Here is a 24,185-nt window from a genome sequence, read left to right on the forward strand (position 1 = left end):
GCAAGGTTTCAGGTAGACAGGAGGGACAGGTTCTGGGGATCTGCCACATGGCACGGTGACCATAGTTAATGATAATGGATCATGTATTTCAGGACAGCCAAAAGAAAGGACTGTAAATGCTCTCATTACAGTAAGTCTTTGAGGTGGTGGATATGTCAGCCTGATATGATCATCCCACAACGTGTATATGTATCAAGACATCACAGTGCACCCAATACATATATACAATTATTATTTGTGAATTAAGAATAAAACTCTAAAAGGCTAACTATGTAGCTTTGATTTCCTTATGATTCAACTCGTTATTCAGGTTCTTTTAAGGGGACCATCCTGTGAGCACAGTCGTGGGGGACAGGCCTCACCAGCAGCAGCAAAGTCAGAGAGTTAGCCAAGACAGAGGCCAACTTCAAGTGAGTCACAGGAAAGGTCACCCCAACATACGCCCCCTCAAAACTGCATGTGCCTGTATACTTAATTCTATCAAAATGTACCCTTTAAACAGGTCACTTTAATTTGAAGGATGAGGCACGTGGGGGTGAGTTATTTCTGTATTTTTTCTAAAAAAATATTATGTTTGCACACAGTTGGATGATAATGGCAATAACAACAGCAGCTGGTATTTGAGTGCTGGATGCTGAGCTTAACAGTGCCAGGCACCAGGCTAAGCACCTCTATCCACTGTCATCCAACCTCATAACACCCCTATGACACCAGCACGGTTCCTACTGAAGAGACGAGTGCAGGATGCTGCAGGTGTACATCTCTGTGCCAAGATGCAAAGCCTTGGCCTTGAGGGGTGATTATGATGATGCCTCTTGCAGAGGAGGAACCCATGGCTCAGAGACCCCAATTGCCCCATGGTGGTCATGCAGCTGGGGGAAGGTGGTGGCAGAACTCAACTCCGGTTCTTCTGATCCCAAGTTTAGGGCTTTTCCCACCATACAATGGCTACAATAAGCGATTTTCCTTTTCATGCCTTCACTCAAATTTGCCATCCGCCTTTAGGTAATTTGAGATTTAGAATAATAGTCAGATAATTTGAGCTATTTGGTTGGACATCGGTTTTTACCAGTCCCTGATTTTGAAATTAATGAAGCTTTATTGTAATTGTCAGAAAACAGGGCTCATTACATGACATAGAGACTGCCTCTTCCACAGAAACACAAAGTGATATGAAGACGGAAGTCAGGGAAGATCATCTTCCATTTTCTCTGATTATCGCGGAGGCTTCAGTTTGTATTTGGCTGGACTTTCCTGGCAGTGTTTCTCCTACTTCCCGGGTCTAGACAGAGTGGGTTGTTTGAGAGGGTGCTCCGAGGTGTATCCCACCTCCATGTGGATTCTGGCCCTGCCTCCCTCTGCCATCTGCACTCCCAAGACCCCTCTCGGCTCTCTCCAGTGAGGCACCCCACCCCCCGCCACCCCACCACTGCAAAACAAAGTTCAAAGGGGAAAGGAGCCTGGGGACTCAGGGCATTGGTCCTGGATTCCGTGTTACCTCACCCACATGCAAATCTAACCTTTCTGATTTTTCAGCCGTATAAACCCAAAGACAGGATTTCAACAGGAAAATATTTACTAAAGGCTTTCTCCTTTATAATCTATGGATTTTAGTATCCCGCCACTTCGGCTGAATGTCAATTTTACCCTGAGGACTACTGCTGCATATTTTAGCACATTTTATTTATTCGTGCCATTCAAAATATTAGTGTTAGAAATGAGTAAAGTTTGAGTCTTGCAATGTTTCCATTTGAAGTTCATTTTCCAATGTGAATAATGCTGGTAATTTGCCATGGTAATTGGAGGCAATAGACAAAATGTGGGCAACAAAAAGTGGGAGCTAATGGAGCAGCCTTTTGCTTTGCTTTTCCGTTAAGCACAGGAATGCACAGCTCATCAAATATGGGGCTGACTCCCCACTTAACTCTGGAGCTGGAAGCACCTGGTTATCACTATCATGTAACATCTGACCATTGCTGGTCCAATGTGCAGCCGGTGCCCATTTGTGCATTCATAGCTTCAAGGCTGGGTATCTCAAACCTCTGCTCCGAGGGCTCCAGGCAAAGCCTCAGGGCATCACCAAGGATTCTCTGGAACCCCCACCCACCCAGTCCCACCTACCACCATCGTGCCTGCGAGAAGCCGAGCTGCTTTGTAAGGGTTCACAGGAGGGCGTGTTTCCCACGGTGTGAGCTCTTTCCTGGGAGGCATGAAAGACTCGTGGAAGACACATGAACCCTGCCCCGCTGCCAAGAGACCCTTCAGCAGGCATTTTATTTTCTTTCTTTTTTTTTTTAATTCTCACAGTTTATTTCTTTTTTATTATTAATATTATACTTTAAGTTTTAGGGTACATGTGCACAATGTGCAGGTTTGTTACATATGTATCCATGTGCCATGTTGTTTTGCTCCACCCATTAACTCGTCATTTAGCATTAGGTACATCGCCTAATGCCATCCCTCCCCTCTCCCCCCAACCCACAACAGTCCCCGGAGTGTGATGTTCCCCTTCCTGTGTCCATGAGTTCTCTATTCAGTTCCCACCTATGAGTGAGAACATACGGTGTTTGGTTTTTGCTCCTTGCGATAGTTTACTGAGAATGATGGTTTCCAGTTTCATCCATGTCCCTACAAAGGACATGAACTCATCATTTTTTATGGCTGCATAGTATTCCATGGTGTATATGTGCCACATTTTCTTAATCCAGTCTATCATTGTTGGACATTTGGGTTGGTTCCAAGTCTTTGCTATTGTGAATAGTGCCGCAATAAACATACGTGTGCATGTGTCTTTATAGCAGCATGATTTATAGTCCTTTGGGTATATACCCAGTAATGGGATGGCTGGGTCAAATGGCATTTCTAGTTCTAGATCCCTGAGGAATCACCACACTGACTTCCACAATGGTTGAAACTAGTTTACAGTCCCACCAACAGTGTAAAAGTGTTCCTATTTCTCCACATCCTCTCCAGCACCTGTTGTTTCCTGACTTTTTAATGATGGCCATTCTAACTGATGTGAGATGCTATCTCATTGTGGTTTTGATTTGCATTTCTCTGATGGCCAGTGACGATGAGCATTTTTTCATGGTTTTTTTGGCTGCATAAATGTCTTCTTTTGAGAAGTGTCTGTTCATGTCCTTTGCCCACTTTTTGATGGGGTTGTTTGTTTTTTTCTTGTAAATTTGTTTGAGTTCATTGTAGATTCTGGATATTAGCCCTTTGTCAGATAAGTAGGTTGTGAAAATTTTCTCCCATTCTGTAGGTTGCCTGTTTACTCTGATAGTAGTTTCTTTTGCTGTGCAGAAGCTCCTTAGTTTAATTAGATCCCATTTGTCAATTTTGGCTTTTGTTGCCATTGCTTTTGGCGTTTTAGACATGAAGTCCTTGCCCATGCCTATGTCCTGAATGGTATTGCCTAGGTTTTCTTCCAGGGTTTTTATGGTTTTAGGTCTAACATGTAAGTCTTTAATCCATCTTGAATTAATTTTTGTATAAGGTGTAAGGAAGGGATCCAGTTTCAGCTTTCTACATATGGCTAGCCAGTTTTCCCAGCACCATTTATTAAATAGGGAATCCTTTTCCCATTGCTTGTTTTGGTCAGGTTTGTCAAAGATCAGATAGTTGTAGATATGCGGCATTATTTCTGAGGGCTCTGTTCTGATCCATTGATCTATGTCTTTGTTGTGGTACCAGTACCATGCTGTTTTGGTTACTGTAGCCTTGTAGTATACTTTGAAGTCAGGTAGCGTGATGCCTCCAGCTTTGTTCTTTTGGCTTAGGATTGACTTGGCAATGGGGGCTCTTTTTTGGTTCCATATGAACTTTAAAGTAGTTTTTCCAATTCTGTGAAGAAAGTCATTGGTAGCTTGATCAGGATGGCATTGAATCTATAAATTACCTTGGGCAGTATGGCCATTTTCACGATATTCATTCTTCCAACCCATGAGCATGGAATGTTCTTCCATTTGTTTGTATCCTCTTTGATTTCATTGAGCAGTGGTTTGTAGTTCTCCTTGAAGAGGTCCTTCACGTCCCTTGTAAGTTGGATTCCTAGGTATTTTATTCTCTTTGAAGCAATTGTGAATGGGAGTTCACTCATGATTTGGCTCTCTGTTTGTCTGTGATTGGTGTACAAGAATGCTTGTGATTTCTGTACATTGATTTTGTATCCTGAGACTTTGCTGAAGTTGCTTATCAGCTTAAGGAGATTTGGGGCTGAGACGATGGGGTTTTCTAGATATACAATCATATCATCTGCAAACAGGGACAATTTGACTTCTCTTTTCCTAATTGGATACCCTTTATTTCCTTCTCCTGCCTGATTGCCCTGGCCAGAACTTCCAGCACTATGTTGAATACGAGTGGTGAGAGAAGGCATCCCTGTCTTGTGCCAGTTTTCAAAGGGAATGCTTCCAGTTTTTGCCCATTCAGTATGATATTGGCTGTGGGTTTGTCATAGATAGCTCTTATTATTTTGAGATACGTCCCATCAATACCTAATTTATTGAGAGTTTTTAGCATGAAGGTTGTTGAATTTTGTCAAAGGCCTTTTCTGCATCTATTCAGATAATCATGTGGTTTCTGTCTTTGGTTCTGTTCATATGCTGGATTACATTTATTGATTTGTGTATGTTGAACAAGCCTTGCATCCCAGGGATGAAGCCCACTTGATCATGGTGTATAAGCTTTTTGATGTGCTGCTGGATTCCATTTGCCAGTATTTTATTGAGGATTTTTGCATCAATGTTCATCAAGGATATTGGTCTAAAATTCTCTTTTTTGTTTGTGTCTCTGCCAGGCTTTGGTATCACGATGATGCTGGCCTCATAAAATGTGTTAGGGAGGATTCCCTCTTTTTCTATCGATTGGAATAGTTTCAGAAGGAATGGTACCAGTTCCTCCTTGTACCTCTGATAGAATTCGGCTGTGAATCCATCAGGTCCTGGACTCTTTTTGGTTGGTAAGCTATTGATTATTGCCACAATTTCAGAGCCTGTTATTGGTCTATTCAGAGATTCAACTTCTTCCTGGTTTAGTCTTGGGAGGGTGTATTTGTCAAGGAATTTATCCATTTCTTCTAGATTTTCTAGTTTATTTGCGTAGAGGTGTTTGTAGTATTCTCTGATGGTAGATTGTATTTCTGTGGGATTGGTGGTGATATCCCCTTTATCATTTTTTATTGCATCTATTTGATTCTTCTCTCTTTTCTTCTTTATTAGTCTTCCTAGCGGTCTATCAATTTTGTTGATCTTTTCAAAAAAACAGCTCCTGGATTCATTAATTTTTTGAAGGGATTTTTGTGTCTCTATTTCCTTCAGTTCTGCTCTGATTTTAGTTATTTCTAGCCTTCTGCTAGCTTTTGAATGTGTTTGCTCTTGCTTTTCTAGTTCTTTTAATTGTGATGTTAGGGTGTCAACTTTGGATCTTTCCTGCTTTCTCTTGTGGGCATTTAGTGCTATAAATTTCCCTCTACACACTGCTTTGAATGTGTCCCAGAGATTCTGGTATATTGTGTCTTTGTTCTCGTTGATTTCAAAGAACATCTTTATTTCTGCCTTCATTTCGTTATGTACCCCGTAGTCATTCAGGAGCAGGTTGTTCAGTTTCCATGTAGTTGAGTGGTTTTGAGTGAGTTTCTTCATCCTGAGTTCTAGTTTGATTGCACTGTGGTCTGAGAGACAGTTTGTTATAATTTCTGTTCTTTTACATTTGCTGAGGAGAGCTTTACTTCCAACTATGTGGTCACTTTTGGAATAGGTATGGTGTGGTGCTGAAAAAAATGTATATTCTGTTGATTTGGGGTGGAGAGTTCTGTAGATGTCTATCAGGTCTGCTTGGTGCAGAGCTGAGTTCAATTCCTGGATATCCTTGTTAACTTTCTGTCTCGTTGATCTGTCTAATGTTGACAGTGGGGTGTTAAAATCTCCCATTATTAATGTGTGAGAGTTTAAGTCTCTTTGTAGGTCACTCAGGACTTGCTTTATGAATCTGGGTGCTCCTGTGTTGGGTGCATATATATTTAGGATAGTTAGCTCTTCTTGTTGAATTGATCCCTTTACCATTATATAATGGCCTTCTTTGTCTCTTTTGATCTTTGTTGGTTTAAAGTCTATTTTATCAGAGACTAGGATTGCAACCCCTGCCTTTTTTTGTTTCCATTTGCTTTGTAGATCTTCCTCCATCCCTTTATTTTGAGTCTATGTGTGTCTCTGCACGTGAGATGGGTTTCCTGAATACAGCACACTGATGGGTCTTGACTCCTTATCCAATTTGCCAGTCTGTGTCTTTTAATTGGAGCATTTAGCCCATTTAAATTTAAAGTTAATATTGTTATGTGGGCCGGGCGCGGTGGCTCACGCTTGTAATCCCAGCACTTTGGGAGGCCGAGGCGGGCGGATCACGAGGTCAGGAGATTGAGACCACGGTGAAACCCCGTCTCTACTAAAAAAATACAAAAAATTAGCTGGGCGTGGTGGCGGGCGCCTGTAGTCCCAGCTACCCGGAGAGGCTGAGGCAGGAGAATGGCGTGAACCCGGGAGGCGGAGCTTGCAGTGAGCCGAGATCGCGCCACTGCACTCCAGCCTGGGCGACAGAGCGAGACTCCGTCTCAAAAAAAAAAAAAAAAATATTGTTATGTGTGAATTTGATCCTGTCATTATGATGTTAGTTCGTTATTTTGCTCGTTAGTTGATGCAGTTTCTTCCTAGCCTCGATGGTCTTTACAATTTGGCATATTTTTGCAGTGGTTGGTACCGGTTGTTCCTTTCCATGTTTAGTGCTTCCTTCAAGAGCTCTTTTAGGGCAGGCCTGGTGGTGACAAAATCACTCAGCATTTGCTTGTCTGTAAAGTATTTTATTTCTCCTTCACTTATGAAGCTTAGTTTGGCTGGATATGAGATTCTGGGTCAAAAATTCTTTTCTTTAAGAATGTTGAATATTGGCCCCCACTCTCTTCTGGCTTGTAGAGTTTCTGCGGAGAGATCAGCTGTTAATCTAATGGGCTTCCCTTTGTGGGTAACCCGACCTTTCTCTCTGGCCGCCCTTAACATTTTTTCCTTCATTTCAACTTTGGTGAATCTGACAATTATGTGTCTTGGAGTTGCTCTTCTCAAGGAGTATCTTTGTGGCATTATCTTTCCTGAATCTGAATGTTGGCCTGCCTTGCTAGATTGGGGAAGTTCTCCTGGATAATATCTTGCAGAGTGTTTTCCAACTTGGTTCCATTCTCCCCGTCACTTTCAGGTACACCAATCAGATGTAGGTTTGGTCTTTTCACATAGTCCCATATTTCTTGGAGGCTTTGTTCGTTTCTTTTTATTCTGAACTTCCCTTCTCGCTTCATTTCATTCATTTCATCTTCCATCACTGATACCCTTTCTTCCAGTTGATCGCATCGGCTACCAAGGCTTCTGCAATCTTCACGTAGTTCTCGAAACTTGGCTTTCAGCTCCATAAGCTCCTTTAAGCCCTTCTCTGTATTGGTTATCTTAGTTATACATTCATCTATTTTTTTCAAAGTTTTTAACTTCTTTGCCATTGGTTTGTATTTCCTCCCGTAGCTCGGAGTAGTTTGATCGTCTGAAGCCTTCTCTCAACTCCTCAAAGTCATTCTCCATCCAGCTTTGTTCCGTTGCTGGTGAGGAACTCAGCAGGCATTTTCTAAATGGCTAAATCACCAACAATAATGGGTACAGCCGGATGTCTCTCTTTTTCATATGTAAAAAAGAATGTATGCTGCAGATGACTTTTCTGTTGATTATTCAGGCTTTTTTGAAGTGGTTTTAGAGTCTCTCTGTACAGGGCTTTCTATATTACAAAGCACTATCTCACCTGCTCCTAGTCCAGCCTCTCTCGGCCCCTCCCCAGCCGCTCACCTGTCCTCTGCAGGAGCTGGGGCATCTGGACGGCAACCTATGCCTTCCTGACATTGGAGGGGAAGTCACTGCTAGGACTCTCATTGTGCCTCCCCTCAAGGACTGAAGGTGGACCAGACCATGAGGGTCTCTAAGGCCCACCTTCCTCTCCCACTCAAGGACTGGAGTTGGATGCCACAGATGTGCTGAGTTCTATATCTCGAGGATTTACAGTGTATGGTTGGATTTGTTTTCCGAGATCTTCTGGGAATCCACCTCAAAAGAGCATCAGATAGTGTCCATAAAGATAGGCTGCCACAGCTCAGATTCAGACCTGAAACAACCCCATTTCTGCCTCAACTATTTGCTTGCTTTAGACCTTTGGCCAAGCTACCAAATCTCCCTAAACCTCTTTTGCTGCAGTTATAAAATGGGATGGTTCTTCACACAGTTGTTGGGTGGATTAAATAATGTGTTAACAGTTCCCAGCAGGGATCTCAATCAAGAGCCTCTCAGGGTGCTGCCCGTGCTGTGGGTGGAGACAGCCATTGGTAGCAACAGCTATAGTGCAGTACCAGTGCAACAGTTTAACTTTCCTAGCCCTGAGAGCATCCTCATAATTCAGCTTACATCTACAGTGCTTGAAGCAAAGCAAAACAGCAAACTGCTGACCTTACCATGACTGAGATGTGCCCTCGGTGCCAGGCCCTGGATCATTGCCCTCACCAGGACATGTGGCCCCTCACACAGCTGCAGACCCAGCCCTGTCACCCTGCCAGTCAGGGTCCCTCAAAGGACATCCATGTGCCTGGGTAACGTCTGAGCTTCACGTGGGAGCAATCTCTGCCTGTTTCTTGTGCTGATGTATCCCTGGCAGGTATAATTGTGCCTGACCCTGAGAAGCATTCCATAAATATTTGATGAATTAACAGATGACCTGGAATCAAGACCCTACACTCTCCTGTAGTGAGTGGCCCTTTCAGTTTAATTTCTCATAACTACTCTGCACAAATTCTTACTCAGGCCAGACTGATCTACTCTTTGTTCTTATCCCAGAAACAAATGTTTCCACCTCTGAACTGCTTTAGGGTACAGCTTCTACTAAGTTTTTATGATCATTTAATCCCTGACAGTTTAGATTATATGATTCCTTCAAAGCCCAGAAAGAAACTGTCTCTTCCAGGGAGCCTTCCCTGACTACTCCACTCCCAGTCCCTACCCAGAAGTGGCTTCTTCCTTCTGCAAGTATCTATACAAGTCCAGTGAGCCACATGAAGGACACAGGTCATAGGCTGTCTACACTGGTTATTCTCATGATGGACAACACTCCACCAATGAGCCACTTGTAGGACATGTATCCTAAGCTGTGCACACTACCATTAATTCACAGGATTGTAAACAAAGACAGAGATCATTGCAGCCCCTTAACTATAAAGTGGTTTATGAGGATTAATTAAAAACATGCACCTAAAGCATTTAGAAAGTGTCTGGCAAGTAGCACGATTTCAATGACCTTAGCTAGAACTCCTATTAACCAATAGAAAGTCAGTAGAAACAGTAACCACCTGTCCACAAGGTCTGCGGTATATTGCACATGTACGACATGTACAGGAGAAAGAAAGACAAGCATACAAATTATGCCAGGAAAGGACACAGCTTCAAAGTGCTGTAGGACACCAAGGGTTCCCATGCTGGGAAGCCTTTATAAAGGAGCTGGCATTTGACCTCCATAGAGAAACATAGGTTTGTCTGCCTTCTATGATGCAAGTTCAAGTGGACAGAATTAGTAAGCACGTGGTTTTTGAGCACCCTAGGAGCCTCTGGAGAGCTTCTGACGTAGGCACTGAATTGAAAGATACGACGGGAAGGTGTGGATTGGTCATAATACACAATGAGATAACTCAGTCCTCCGGGTTATGGGAAGGTGTCTTCCCTTATTTTAGAAAGGGACCATGCAATATAACTTGGCCCATGTGCTCAGAACACTAAATCTGAATGCATTTACCCATCCTAGGAGATGAAATGAACCCTTGCAGGCCCATGAGCATATTCTGTAATTTGCATGCAAAAAACTAATCAGGCACAAGCTTATTTTTGAGCACTTTAGCTGCTTCTCCTGTAAACCAAGTGCCAGGTGGGGAAGAAAATCACATTATTGTAAAGTCTGATTAGTTGGGTTTGCAGTAACCAAAGTTGACTGTATATATTATATCCCAAGTGATTAAAACATTAAAAATCACTAGTGTTAAAGAAGTATGTCTCCCTATCTGAATTCTAAGCTGCTGTCTAGCTTCTAACACCCTGTGTCATCAATGGCAGTGTCATTTACATACAGTAATTCAACTATGGAAAACTACATAGAGCTGCAATCATGTATGTGATTTAATTAAAAACCAATCACTTAAAATATCTGTGGCACAGTAGACACAGTTCTGTGGAGAGACCCGGAAAGGGCTTCACTGGGGAAATGGAAGGATGCAATGCAAAAAAGATCTATGTTGAAAGCCATGTTGGTTATCAGTAAGACGGGTTTGTGGCCAAGCACAGAAATATTTCAAGTCTCTGAGCACCACGTAAACACCAAGCTGGTCTTGAAAGGACAGGGAGGGGAGGAAGATCTGCAGTGAGTAAATGGGACCCCAACACAACCCATTCTAACTCCACTTCCTGGAGAAAGAGATTAATTACTCAGGCAGTGAGGTTATCACTGGAGCTGAGCTGTGCCAACCTGTGGGGACCCCAGCCAGGAGGTGAGACTTGCTGAAGCCGTCATGGGAAATCACGCTGGTTAAATATCAAAGAGAAAATTTAACCAGCTTACTACAAATCTCTCTACATTTTAATTAGTTCACCACTCAAAGTAAGGAAAGTTTTTAAAATTTTTGCTTTTCTCTTTTTACATTTGCCTTTATGAAATGTTAGTTGAAAAATATGCTTCATATAAATGTCAAGCGCCCCTCAAAACGTAAAGAATAAAGAGAAAAGGATTATAGAGGAGGAGATGGGGTTGGCTTTTTAAAAGGAAAAAAAAAGTTCTCATGGAAGTTTCCTGGGCTTAGGAGTGTAGCGAGAGCAGTCACCCAGGAACCTAGTGCCACATCCTCCCCATGCAGCCCTGTGGTCCCTGAGGGGCAGGATGCTGGGGCGCTGGGGCAACAGTCTCTGTGCACCCCTCGGTGCTGCTCCTGAGCCCCGCTGGCACCGTGCTGAGAAATCACGCAAATTGTCTTTCACCAAGGCTGGACTTGCACGAGAGCTGGAGAGATGCTCAGAAACAAGTTCTGGAGCCATCCAATCCACGTCTTCCCACTGGACCAGGATCGACCAGCACAAAGCATATACGCGCATGGTGCTTTGCCTGGGCCTCCTATTGCATATCTGAATCCACAAACCACCAACACACAGAAATCTAGCATTCCATAGGTGAGGCCCTAATAATGGCTACTTTCATAACAAAAATGTTTTCTGCTGGCCAGCAGAACAGTGAGGAGGAGCTAATCCCTGAGGCCTGGGGACCCCCAGCACATGCTCAAGACCTGCCTCTAGGCCTGAAGAGCCCCTAAGTGGAGATGAGGTCATCATCTGGACCCACCATATGTGTGACATCAGCAATAGACCAACTCATCATGGATCCACCACACATGTCAAATCAATCAAGAGTTATGGTGCAGAGACATTTGCTATTTATAAGTTGTAAGATTTTATGCACTATTTGCATAAGTCTTCAATTCAATTGCCACGTTTTCTTTGTCTTTTTCTCATGGATTTCTCTCCTCTATGACTCAGAGTAAATAATGTTGTTGCCATAGCCCACAGCCCCCAAAGCCAGTGGCGTGCTATAAATAAGCCATGCAGTGCTCAGCTTGTAGCTAACTCCTTCACCCTGGCCCCAATCCTCTTGTGCCTCCATCCTGGGGTTCTCTGAATCCAGCTTGTAGGGATGGAAGAGAGAAACGGGGGATTGAGGAAGAGGAAGAAAAGAGCCTAGGAGGCGAACACAGAGCATCACTCAGGAATTTCACAGGGCATCACTCAGGAATTTCATAGGGCATCACTTAGGAATTTCACGGAGCATCACTTAGGAATTTCAGGATCCACACCTAAAAATGGCAAACACAATTTCCTCCAGCACTCAACAGGCAGCCCTGGTCACACAGCCCTCCTTGATGCTGGAAGCAAGGAGATATCATGTGTTGAGGAAGGAAAGGGACAGTCCACACCTGCATGTCCACATGTTTGTGAATAAAGCCTATGAGGGGCAGAGAGCAAGTGATGTCTGCCCCTAAGGTATACCCACCAGGCTAACACATGACATGGGTTCAGAAAGGGAACCACTCAGGTGACATCATGTTTTCTTTGATGGAACTAACGTTTGTGTCCCCTGAAATTCATATGTTGAAGTCCTAATTCCCAGTGTGGCTATATTTGGAGATGGGGCCTCTAAGGGAGTAGTTCAGGTTAAGTGAGGCCATGAGAGTGGGGCCCTGATCTGATGGGATTAGTGTCCTTGTAAGAGGTGACACCAGAGAGTGAGCTCACTCACTGAGCCAGTGAGGTGACACTGCCACAGACATTCAGTTGAGAACATCCTGTCCCTGACCTCCCCCAAATTCACGTCCTTCTTGCATGGCAAATGCACTCATCCCATCCCAGCAGCCCCAGAAGTCTTAAGTCATTCCAGCATCAGCGCTAAGGTGTGAAGTCCTGAGCCTCAACAAAAATTCACCTGAATCAGGAATGACTGGGACTCAGGGTGCGATTCGCCCACCCTGAAGCTGAGCTCTCCCCTCCAGCCGTAAACCACGGAACCCAAACAAGTTCCATGTTCCCAAAATATAACAGTGAGCCAGGCATGGAGTAGACATCCCTTTCCAAGAGAGAGAAAGAGGCAACAAGGAAAGGGTGGCAGGGCCCAAGCAAGTCCAAAACCCTAAGGAAGTACTTATGGCAAAATGAGGTCACGGAGTTGAGGCAGCTGATCCAGTGGATTAGTGTCCTTATTAAAGATGACCCCACGGGCCAGGCACAGTGACTAACACCTGTAATCCCAGCATTTTGGGAGGCCAAGGCAGGAGGATTGCTTGAGCCCAGGAGTTTGAGACCAGCCTGAGCAACATAGTGAGACCCTGCCTCTACAAAATATTGAAAAATTAGCGGAAGTCAGTGTGGCGATTCCTCAGGGATCTAGAACTAGAAATACCATTTGACCCAGCCATCCCATTACTGGGTATATACCCAAAGGACTATAAATCATGCTGCTATAAAGACACATGCACACGTATGTTTATTGCGGCACTATTCACAATAGCAAAGAGTTGGAACCAACCCAAATGTCCAACAACGATAGACTGGATTAAGAAAATGTGGCACATATACACCATGGAATACAATGCAGCCATAAAAAATGATGAGTTCGTGTCCTTTGTAGGGACATGGATGAAACTGGAAAACATCATTCTCAGTAAACTATCGCAAGGACAACAAACCAAACACCGCATGTTCTCACTCATAGGTGGGAATTGAACAATGAGAACTCATGGACACAGGAAGGGGAACATCACATTCCGGGGACTATTGTGGGGTGGGGGGAGGGGGGAGGGACAGCATTAGGAGATATACCTAATGCTAAATGACGAGTTAATGGGTGCAGGAAATCAACATGGCACATGGATACATATGTAACAAACCTGCACATTGTGCACATGTACCCTAAAACCTAAAGTATAATAATAATTTAAAAAAAAAAGAAAAATTAGCTAGGTATGGCACCCTGTGCCTGTGGTCCCAACTAGTTGGCAGGCTGAGCTAAGAGGATTACTTGGGCCCTGGAAGTTGAGGCTACCACTGTGCTCCAGCCTGAGCAACAGAGTGAGACCGTGTCTCAAAAACAAACAAACAAACAAATGATGCCATGGAGTCTGGTCCTGCTCTGTCTTCAAGCATACACAAAGGAGAGGTCATGTAGCACACGACAAGATGGCGGCACCCAAGCGCCAAGAGAAAAGGCCTCAGAAGGAAACTGACCTGGCCGACACCTTGATCTCAGACTTCCAGCTTTCAGAACTGTAAGAATGTTAATTTCCATTGCTTAAGCTGTCCAGTCCATGGTATTCTTTTACGGCAGCCCCAGCAGATGAAGACAGTGAGATAAGGTTGGTTAAAAAAAAAAAAAAAATGCTGATAATAACTGGTGGGAAAAATAATAACCAACTTTTTTCTGAAATTTTTACTTTGTAGACAATTCATCCCTGAGAGTTTCACTTATCCATACACACAGTCATTCATTCAAGAGGTACACCACTGTTGATGACAGCCGTGATCACTCATGGTGCTATGGCAGGACCATGAAAATGCAAAACGCATCCAAGCCATGCTGCCAGCCACAGATGCAGCACTGCGTGGGAGTCGCTTCATAAAACATGAACTGTTAGGTAATCGTGCAGGAAAACACATGAATCGACCCCTACATGAATGTTTCTGGAGTTCTAAAGGCAGTGGATTGCAGATGAGGGAGAGGACCTCCAAACAGGGGCACAGGAAACCTTTCAGGCCTAGGAAGGAGTTTTAGAGACTGAGGCAGGGCAGGACATAATGGATTGAGAAACAGGCTATGCCATAAAAAAAAAGAATGAAATCATATTCTTTGCAGCTACATGGATGCAGCTGGAGGCCGTCATCCTAAATGAATTAACAGAAAAAGAAAGCCAAATACCACATGTTCTCACTTATGAGTGGAAGCTAAACATGGAGTACTCACAGACATCAAGATGGGAAGAGCAGACACTGGGGAAGACCCGGGGGAGGGAGGGGGTTGAGAAACTAACTACCGAGTACTGTGCTCACTACCTGGGTCACTCGTACACCAAACCTCAGCATCACTCAAACCTGCACATGTACCCACTGAACCCAAAATACAAGTTGAAATTTTAAGCATCTATTTGATTCTTCTCTCTTTTCTTCTTTATTAGTCTTGCTAGCGGTCTATCAATTTTGTTCATCTTTTCAAAAAACCAGCTCCTGGATTCATTGATTTTTTTGAAGGGTTTTTTGTGTCTCTATCTCCTTCAGTTCTGCTCTGATCTTAGTTATTTCTCGCCTTCTGCTAGCTTTTGAATGTGTTTGCTCTTGCTTCTCTAGTTCTTTTAATTGTGATGTTAGGGTGTCAATTTTGGATCTTTCCTGCTTTCTCTTGTGGGCATTTAGTGCTATAAATTTCCCTCTACACACTGCTTTGAATGTGTCCCAGAGATTCTGGTATGTTGTGTCTTTGTTCTCATTGGTTTCAAAGAACATCTTTATTTCTGCCTTCATTTCGTTATGTATCCAGTAGTCATTCAGGAGCAGGTTGTTCAGTTTCCATGTAGTTGAGCGGTTTTGAGTGAGTTTCTTCATCCTGAGTTCTAGTTTGATTGCACTGTGATCTGAGAGACAGTTTGTTATAATTTCTGTTCTTTTACATTTGCTGAGGAGTGTTTTACTTCCAACTAAGTGGTCAATTTTGGAATAAGTGCAGTGTGGTGCTGAGAAGAATGTATATTCTGTTCATTTGGGGTGGAGAGTTCTGTAGATGTCTATTAGGTCCACTTGGTGCAGAGCTGAGTTCAATTCCTGGATATCGTTGTTAACTTTCTGTCTCGTTGATCTGCCTAATTTTGACAGTGGGGTGTTAAAGTCTCCCATTATTATTGTGTGGGAGTCTAAGTCTCTTTGTAGGTCTCTAAGGACTTGCTTTATGAATCTGGGTGCTCCTGTATTGAGGGCATATGGGCAAGGACTTCATGTCTAAAACACCAAAAGCAATGGCAACAAAAGCCAAAATTGACAAATGGGATCTCATTAAACTAAAGAGCTTCTGCACAGCAAAAGAAACTACCATCAGAGTGAACAGGCAACCTACAAAATGGGAGAAAATTTTTGCAACCTACTCATCTGACAAAGGGCTAATATCCAGAATCTACAATGAACTCAAACAAATTTACAAGAAAAAAACAGCCCCATCAAAAGGTGGGCGAAGGATATGAACAGACACTTCTCAAAACAAGACATTTATGCAGCCAAAAAACACATGAAAAAATGCTCATCATCACTGGCCATCAGAGAAATGCAAATCAAAACCACAATGAGATACCATCTCACACCAGTTAGAATGGCAATCATTAAAAAGTCAGGAAACAACAGGTGCTGGAGAGGATGTGGAGAAATAGGAACACTTTTACCATGTTGGTGGGACTGTAAACTAGTTTCAACCATTGTGGAAGTCAGTGTGGCGATTCCTCAGGGATCTTGAACTAGAAATACCATTTGACCCAGCAATCCCATTACGGGGTATATACCCAAAGGATTATAAATCATGCTGCTATAAAGACACATGCACATGTATGTTTATTGCAGCACTATTCACAATAGCAAAGACTTGGAACCAACCCAAATGTCCAACAATGATACACTGGATTAAGAAAATGTGGCACATATACACCATGGAATACTATGCAGCCATAAAAAATGCTGAGCTCATGTCCTTTGTAGGGACATGGTTGAAGCTGGAAACCATCATTCTCAGCAAACTATTGCAAGGACAGAAAACCAAACACCACATGTTCTCACTCATAGGTGGGAATTGAACAATGAGAACACATGGACACAGGAAGGGGAACATCACACACCAGGGCCTGTTGTGGGGTGGGGGGAGAGGGGAAGGATAGCATTAGGAGATATACCTAATGTTAAATGAGTTGATGGGTGCAGCACACCAACATGACACATGTATACATATGTAACAAACCTGCACGTTGTGCACATGTACCCTAAAACTTAAAGTATAATTTAAAAAAAAGAAAAGAAAGAAGAAAGGAAGGAAGGAAAGAAACAGCTGTGGAGTCGGGAATGTGTGGACCTGGGGACAGGAAGTGCCCTGCCCTTGAGGGCACCGTGGCCGCCGTGGCCGCTGCCTGGAGCTGCCCTGCAGGACTGAATGTGCACACGTGGGTGCCATGGCCTCCTGGCTGGCAGCTGTGCCTCCCACCTCCTCCAGCTGGGGTGGGTGGAACCGCCCGGCCAGCAATATCTCCATTCTGCTCTGTCAGTTCAAGGCCGTCTCTACCAGCCAGGGGCCCTGGTCACTCTGGAAGAAGGCGGAGCATCACTGTCCACCTGGCATCTGCTGGCCGTGCAAGCCCTCCCCAGTGAGTCGAGGAGGGCTTCGTCTGTGGAAATGCTGAGGCCCAAACCAAATGTGATTCATTCCACCCCAGCTGTTCCTCAAATGACCCCACAAGGGAGTGGCCGGGGCTCAGGCTGCTTGGTTCATAGTGGGAGCCTAGGGCAGGGGTACAGGCCTGCAGGGTGCGGACAGCAGGTGGCCAGGCTCCACCACGGGTCCCCCTCCGAAGGCTGCCGCCTTCTCAGGGTCCCGGCCGCGGCTGCTCCAGCCTGCACCCAGAGGCAGGGAAGCCTGCGGCCACCCTTGAGTTCAGATCCTGCTTTTCCTCAGAGCAATCTGGTCACCAGTTCAGTGTAAGGTTCAAGGTCAAGATGGCTGAGTACATCCCGTCTCTGCCACCCCCTGCTGTGTGACTGGTTATGTTGCTTCAACAGCTAAAAACGATAATATTGGCACCTTCCCTGGGCCGGTACCACGCCTGTTCAGAACGAGTCCCTGCTGTCACAGTTTGTGTGTCTTCCCATCTCTAAGGGGACAGAGCACTCCCTAGGTTTCCACAGTGAAATCTATTTTTGCACGCACTGTTATGACTCAGTGGTCTGAGACCATCCTGATGTCCTGTGCTGGAGCCTCTCAAGCAGACACAAAGTGACACAGAGAGGCCTCCTGTGCTAGACAAGCTATCACTTCTTAGACATTTGAAACTTCATCCTAAAAAAAATACAAAGAAACAGCTACACACGTCATTTGGAATAACTCCGGAGCACAGCATGTGCGGGAATCAGATCCCTGGCACCAAAAAAGCTGTTTTAGAAGCAAAAGATGTAGTTCTGTCCTTGAATCAACATTAACACCCATGAATCACCCAGAATCGGATACCAGAGCTGGGAACGACAGTGAACCCCGTGGGGCAGATGTGGCCCCCAGGCTGCCACAGCCACCACCCGGGCTGGAGAAGTGTCCCCGTGGCTGGAGTCCGGGACACCTGTGCAGCAATGCTGATCGGTGCTGCCCTCGCCTGCCCATGTGCTGTGGGGCCAGCTGGTGGGAGAGCAGCCTGCGTTCTGTCACCTGAGAAAGGGAAGCTCTCCTACTCTTCCTTCAAGGTTCATCTCGGACGTCAGCTTTGGACAAGGCTTTCTAGACCCTCTGCCCAGTGGGAAGCCCTTCGGTGCCCCGTCCCCTCTGCGGGGCTGGTGAAGATGAGCACCCTAAGTCAAGGCCCAGTGCCAGCCTACCCACCTCCCAGACCTGCTGGCACCCACGAGCCCTGGGCCTGGCAGAGGTCCCACCCATCACCGGGTCCCTGAGCCAGGGCTGCCCCATCAACCCTGTGCCCGGATACTTCCCCTGGGAGATGCGGGAGGTCCTGGCAGGATGGGGCTGGCGGCACACGCCCTGCCCTGCAGGAGCCTGTGGCGGGGCTGCTGATGTCACCTTCGCCATCTGTCATGGTGTTCAGAAGCTGATTCCTCGAGGCCTGAGGTGATAGCTGAGGCCTGTTGGGGCTCCAGGACTCTGTGGGCCTCTGTCCCCCTGTGTCTTCTTCTCCACCCCACCTCAGAGCTCAGCGTGCAAGGTTGTGGGGGGCACAGGCGGGGCCCGATGACCTCACAGCCAGGCCTGACCTTTAGATGTGGGCAGTCAGCCTTCTAGGTGAGAACCAAGGACCGTCATGAAGGCTCCCACCTGCCACCCACCTTGTGAACGTCGTTTATGGCAACTGTGTGTGATTTGGGCACCAAGGAAGACCAGGTTATCACAGGGGCCTGGCCCAGTGGGTGGAGCCTGTGATCCTAGCACTTTGGGAGGCTGAGGTGGGAGGATCATTTGAGCCCAAAAGTTCAAGGTTGCAGTGAGCCGTGATGGTGCCACTGCACTCCAGCGTGGGTGGCAGAGAGACCCCGTCTCAAAGACAAAGAAAAAAATTAAGAATCATGCTCTCCCTTGACAGCATGCATTGAAAGAGTAAATGAGGGTGCAGCAGGTTGAGCACTGGCCCCAGAAAGACACATCCAACCCCATGACAGTGACTGAGAAAAAGTTCTCTGCAGATATCTTCAAGTTAAGGACTTTGAGATGGCCTCATCCTGGATTGCCCAAGTGGGCCCTAAATCCAATGACAGTTGTCCCTACAAGAGGCAGAAGAACAGACACAGAGGAGAAGGCCACGTGGGGATAAGAGGCGGAGACTGCAGTGATGCGGCCACCGCCCAGGGACGCCCGGAGTCCTGGAGCCAGGAGAGGCGGGAAGGCTCCCCGGAGCCTCAGGAGGCAGCACCGCCCCTGGACACTTCAGTCTCAGATCTCTGCCTCCAGAGCTGCGGGAGGATGAATCCCTGTTGTTTAAAGACCCCCAGTTAAGGGTATTTTTCCAGCAGCCCCAGGACACAGCACACGGGGTGTCCAGGACACAGGTTTCCCTCTCTGGACCTGATTCCAGACATGAAAGACAGGACAGCCGGGAGCAGCCTGGGCTGGGAGCACCCAGGAAGACTCCAGGCTCACAGCAGTCCCTGAAAGGTCGGGGTGCCTTTCATCTGCCATGTGTCCCATGTGGGGGTTCCATATTGATTCACGACACAGTGGGAAAAGTAGCTGACATCATCTACGGGCTACAGCAGCTTGGGGCCCTCAAACCCCGGGGTGAGCAGAGGAGACTGCGCCAGGCCCTGCACTTCCGCCCTTTACTGCGGAAGAATTAAGAGGGAGAGGTGCTAGGTTGTTTTGTGGCAGGTTTTTCGCTTCTGGCAGGCAGGGCTGTTTTCACACAAACATGGTTTACTGCCTACAAGTGGGATTTTTCAAAACTGTCTATCTTTCTTATCATTGTTAATCAGAGAGCTGTCCTTATTGGCAGCAATGCCTGCACAGCATCAGCGTCCGCACACGCCCGGTGGAAATGTGGAAACCGGGCCCAATGGCTGCACAGTATCAACATCAACACATGCCTGGTGGAAACGGGGAAGCCCAGTCCATCGGGAAAAGGGACTGTTTCCTGCCTCACGGATGAGACGATGAATTGATTTGGCTGCTCAGAGGCTCAGGCAATGCCTGTGGCGACTGGGGGAGATGATGATAATGATGCAAATAATAAGAGGAATAGTCACAGCCGTCATCTCTGAGCACTTCCTGCCAAGTGTGGGGCACTGTGCTGAGCACTTAAGATGCCGTATTACATTTAATCCTTACGAAAACACCATAAGGTGGAAATGAAGATGATTCAGTTGTAAATTAGGAAAATGGACTCCGAGGCGTTAATGACTCACCCAGGCTCCGAAGTGGCGAACTGAGGGTCCAACCAGGCTTCCCTACTCCAAGGCCTGCAACAGCTATGCCAGCCAAACTGCCCCCGATGAAAAGCTTGGCACCCCATGTCAAAGAAAGGGCAGTGCTGCAGCCTTGGGCCCAGAGGAGCCGGGGAAAGGGCAGCCACAGAGCCACACTCTGGCTGCACCATGTGGAGCCACGTGCTACTGTGTGTGCTGCCTTCCCAGAGACCAGGAGTCACCTTATCACTAATCAGAGCATGTTAAGGGGTGTGCAGGGGCACACGTGTATGTGTCTGTGTGCATGTGTGCACATATGCACATGTGTGCCTGTGTGTGCATATGTGTGCATATTCATGTGTGCATGTGTGCCCTAGGTGTGTGTTGCATGTGAATGTGTGCATCTGTGTGCATGTGCAGGAAGGTGAGAAGAGGTTGTGGAGTGAGCCACAGCACCAGCCATATAGCCAGGAGAGCACCCTGAGACTGCTGGCTGTGTAGACACTGGCTCTGGAATCCTCAGAAGACTGTGGTGGTCCATCATCCCTGTAAAAATTCCCTCCTCCCCGAAAGACTCCTCCAGCCACTGCTCTGAGAGGCAGGGAGGGGGAAGTGGACACTGTTTCCGTGGGGAGGTTGGCAGAGCTCAGGGTTTCTGCTAAGAGCAACGCTGGGGTTAACCACTCATAAGCCACTCAATATGATTCTGAGTTTTGGAGGCACAGCCAGAGAGAGGCCATGTGTGTTCACGTGGGGACAAGGCTGTGAGGAGGGGAGGAGAGCAGGCCCACGTGTGGCCACATGGGGATGAGGCTGTGAGGACGGGGAGGACAGTGCCCATCATCCTCCGCGGCACCTGCTCAGCCCAACGTGGAGGCCTGTGCTTGTGTCTTTCAGGAATTCGCAGACTCCATATCCCAGCTGGTCACACAGAAGTTCCGCGAGGTGACGATGGACCTCGCGCCCATGCACGCCCGCCACAAAGCGCTGGCAGGAATCGTCATGACCAAAGGTAGCCACCTCCTCTTTTCCTGTGGGCACTTTCATCTCTAAAGAAAGGGGCATTAGCATCTACCTGATCTTGGAGGCCAAAAGGCTCTCTCTTCCACAACAAGGTGTGACAAAGACAAAATATTATAGCATACACAGAGATCAGTGGCCAGAGCGTATTAGCAGGAAAATCCATCCTGACCATGGTGCTGTGATTAGGCTGCCGGGGCCCAGCTCTGCGTGGGCGTCCCCCGTCTCTGGGGGGCCTGGCCAGCCCCTTCCGGAGAACCCAAGTCTCCTGAGAGTCCTGAGTCCCTCTTGTTGGGGTGTAACCCACCCCAGAATGCTCTTCTTTCTGCCAAGATTCCCCATCTCAAACTTACAGGGAGGGAATTCCACTCTGAGAAACAAGGGTGACCCAGCCGCGAGGGGCATGCTGACAGCCAAGGAGGTGGCCTCTGCAGTCAGCCAGGATGGGGGAAAATGAATGAGGGTTAAATTTGATCAATCGGCCCTGTGGAAACAACGAGCCACCAACCCATTAATAACAAGCAGCTGGTTGTTTGAATTCAACCATTTCCATTTCCAAAGTTTTTCACGAGTGTGTAATGACCTCATCACACTCATTACACTCTCACACACTTGAGAGTCGTTACTGTGAAATAGTAACTGACCTTTGAATTAAGTTTCACACACACGCTTGCTCTGCATGTGCCGGCAAAATCTAAGGCGGAAAAAAACCATCGACCTGACATACAAACATATTTATGTTAAAAAATAAAGGACCAGATGACTGGCATCGTTCTCAGCCATGCTGGGCCAGCAGGGTCCTCTCCAATCTTGCTGGGTGTGGGAACACTGGGACCCAGTGCCATGTCTTGGCTGTGTCATCTTCCCAATGTGGGCCTCCTCGTAAAATGAAAATAAAGCTGCTTCCTCGCAATGTAACTGGGTGAGATCTAGAATATGAGATGCTTTGAAAGGTAAAGTTGCTTTATAAACACATCATCCAGTATATAAATATACCAGCCCCACCCTGGCCACCAGCACCTGGCCCCCTTTCAGACACAGATGACACCTGCCTCTTTGTGGAATTAGGAATGTTCTAAATTGAGGGCTATGAGTTCACCTCCACCAAGCTCATCCCTGCTGGAGGTGACCATTCCTTCATCTCAACTGGGCACCGCCATACACTGGGCACTGCTCTGTAGGCCCATGGGGCTGTGAGGAAGAGACACAGCCCCCACTCAGGGTACAGCAGTCTCACTGAGGGAGCACTGAGTTTGGCAGGCAAAGAGCATCATCCTAGCACAGAATCCAGCCCCACCTGCACAGAGCTCTGCGACCCATGACCAGACACTGAGCCTCGCTGGGACTCTGTTCTCTCACCTTTAAAATGGGGATAACAGCAACACCTACCTGCTTAGGTTATTTTGAAGGCTAAACGTGTTCATGTATTTCCAGCTCTTAGAAAGTTACCTGGCCCATGGCAAGTACCATGTAAGTGTTAGTTAATTATTGGTAATGGCACTATTTACAAATTATTTAGTCAGTGCCTGGCATACAAAGTTCTGGGGAATCAGCAGAGAACAAGAGACCAAACACCTACCCTTGTGGCTCTTATGTGCCAGTGGGGAATGGTTCATAAAGAACAATTTAAATCCAATATAAAAGAACTATAAAAGAATTATATACACACAGAGTTTCTGGTCCATATAAACAAAACTTTGGTAAATTTTAAAATGTGGAGTGTTACACAGATTTCTGCTACAGATTTCTGAATAACTCAGTTTAAATTAGTGTCTTGGTATGAAAAGGAAAGGAGGGAGGGGAGGGGGAGGGAGTAGAAGGGGGAGGACACAAGCCACCCTGGCTTCCTTATTGTGCAATGCACTTCCAGCCTCAGAGGCATAAGTCAGTATGACCTGAAAAGTAATTTTTTAGCATTTCTCGGCTCCGGAACTGTGATTGTCCAATGTCTTTCCATCTTTCTGGGAAACAAATCTGGCAAGTTTTGGAAGCTACTCTCAAACTTCATGTGGAAACTAGTAATGTTTTAGAGGCTTGTGGGGAAATGATACTTCTAAGTTGCCAGTGAATACAATGCTTTATGGGTTGGCAATTTATCTATATGAATTAAACTTATTATATGAAAATGAGACTTCACAAGGTAGAGCTTCACTAGCGACTTCTGAACGCTGAAGAATAACTTGCTGAAATTTACTTTCCTATGTAAAGAGATAAACACTGATTTTTAAAAATTAGAAATGTGCAAAATTACTAATACAAACATTTTTAGATACTCATTGACTTAAAGTTGATGTGCCATTTCATCTTAATTCTAGTTCAGTTATTCAAGCAAATACCTAAGAAAGGGTAATATGTCTTGTTCTAGTTGCTGTATATGTCACAATGTTTTAAAATTAAACTTATTTTGAAATAAAACACAATTTGATTTGCCCCCCCCAGTGGATGGGATGCCAACTCACTCACATTTATTAGCTCCTGAAAGTTCTCTTTATGAATTAGAGACCATTTCCTAGCTATTATGAGAAATATAATCACCGAAATATATACTTATGAACAGAAGTTTTTATTTTTATCAAATTAATGCAGTCATATGGTAAAGACTCTAAAGAACTTCTGAATGAAAAGCCGTATTCTCCCACTCCACCCCTCACTCCCCTTCATTCTCAGAAGCCACCTCTGACCATTTTAAATTTTTTTCTTGTGACTCTAAGTACTATATACTTCTATATTTCTAGATTTTCAGTTCTAGATAACATCTATTGACTCATGCTATTAACATTTGATACTTTTTCATTTTCCATTATGTTTGTAACGCGCAATTATAGATACACCTTTATTTCTTATTGCATCAAATTTAGAAGGTGTGGTTTCACTCCCTGT

The 24,185-nt window shown here is 45.7% G+C and overlaps 1 protein-coding gene across 1 annotated transcript in view; it reads left to right on the plus strand.

Moving 5' to 3' along the window:
* ADARB2 (adenosine deaminase RNA specific B2 (inactive)) overlaps positions 1–24,185 on the plus strand; it is a 536,653-nt gene that overhangs the window by 429,888 nt on the left and 82,580 nt on the right. The window contains exon 4 of the mRNA XM_030819367.1: positions 21,183–21,297. Within this exon, the coding sequence (XP_030675227.1) occupies positions 21,183–21,297 (115 nt within the window). The remainder of the gene's footprint in view (positions 1–21,182; positions 21,298–24,185) is intronic.

Source organism: Nomascus leucogenys, chromosome 9, assembly GCF_006542625.1.
Source record: "Nomascus leucogenys isolate Asia chromosome 9, Asia_NLE_v1, whole genome shotgun sequence".
NCBI classification, from domain to species: domain Eukaryota; kingdom Metazoa; phylum Chordata; class Mammalia; order Primates; family Hylobatidae; genus Nomascus; species Nomascus leucogenys.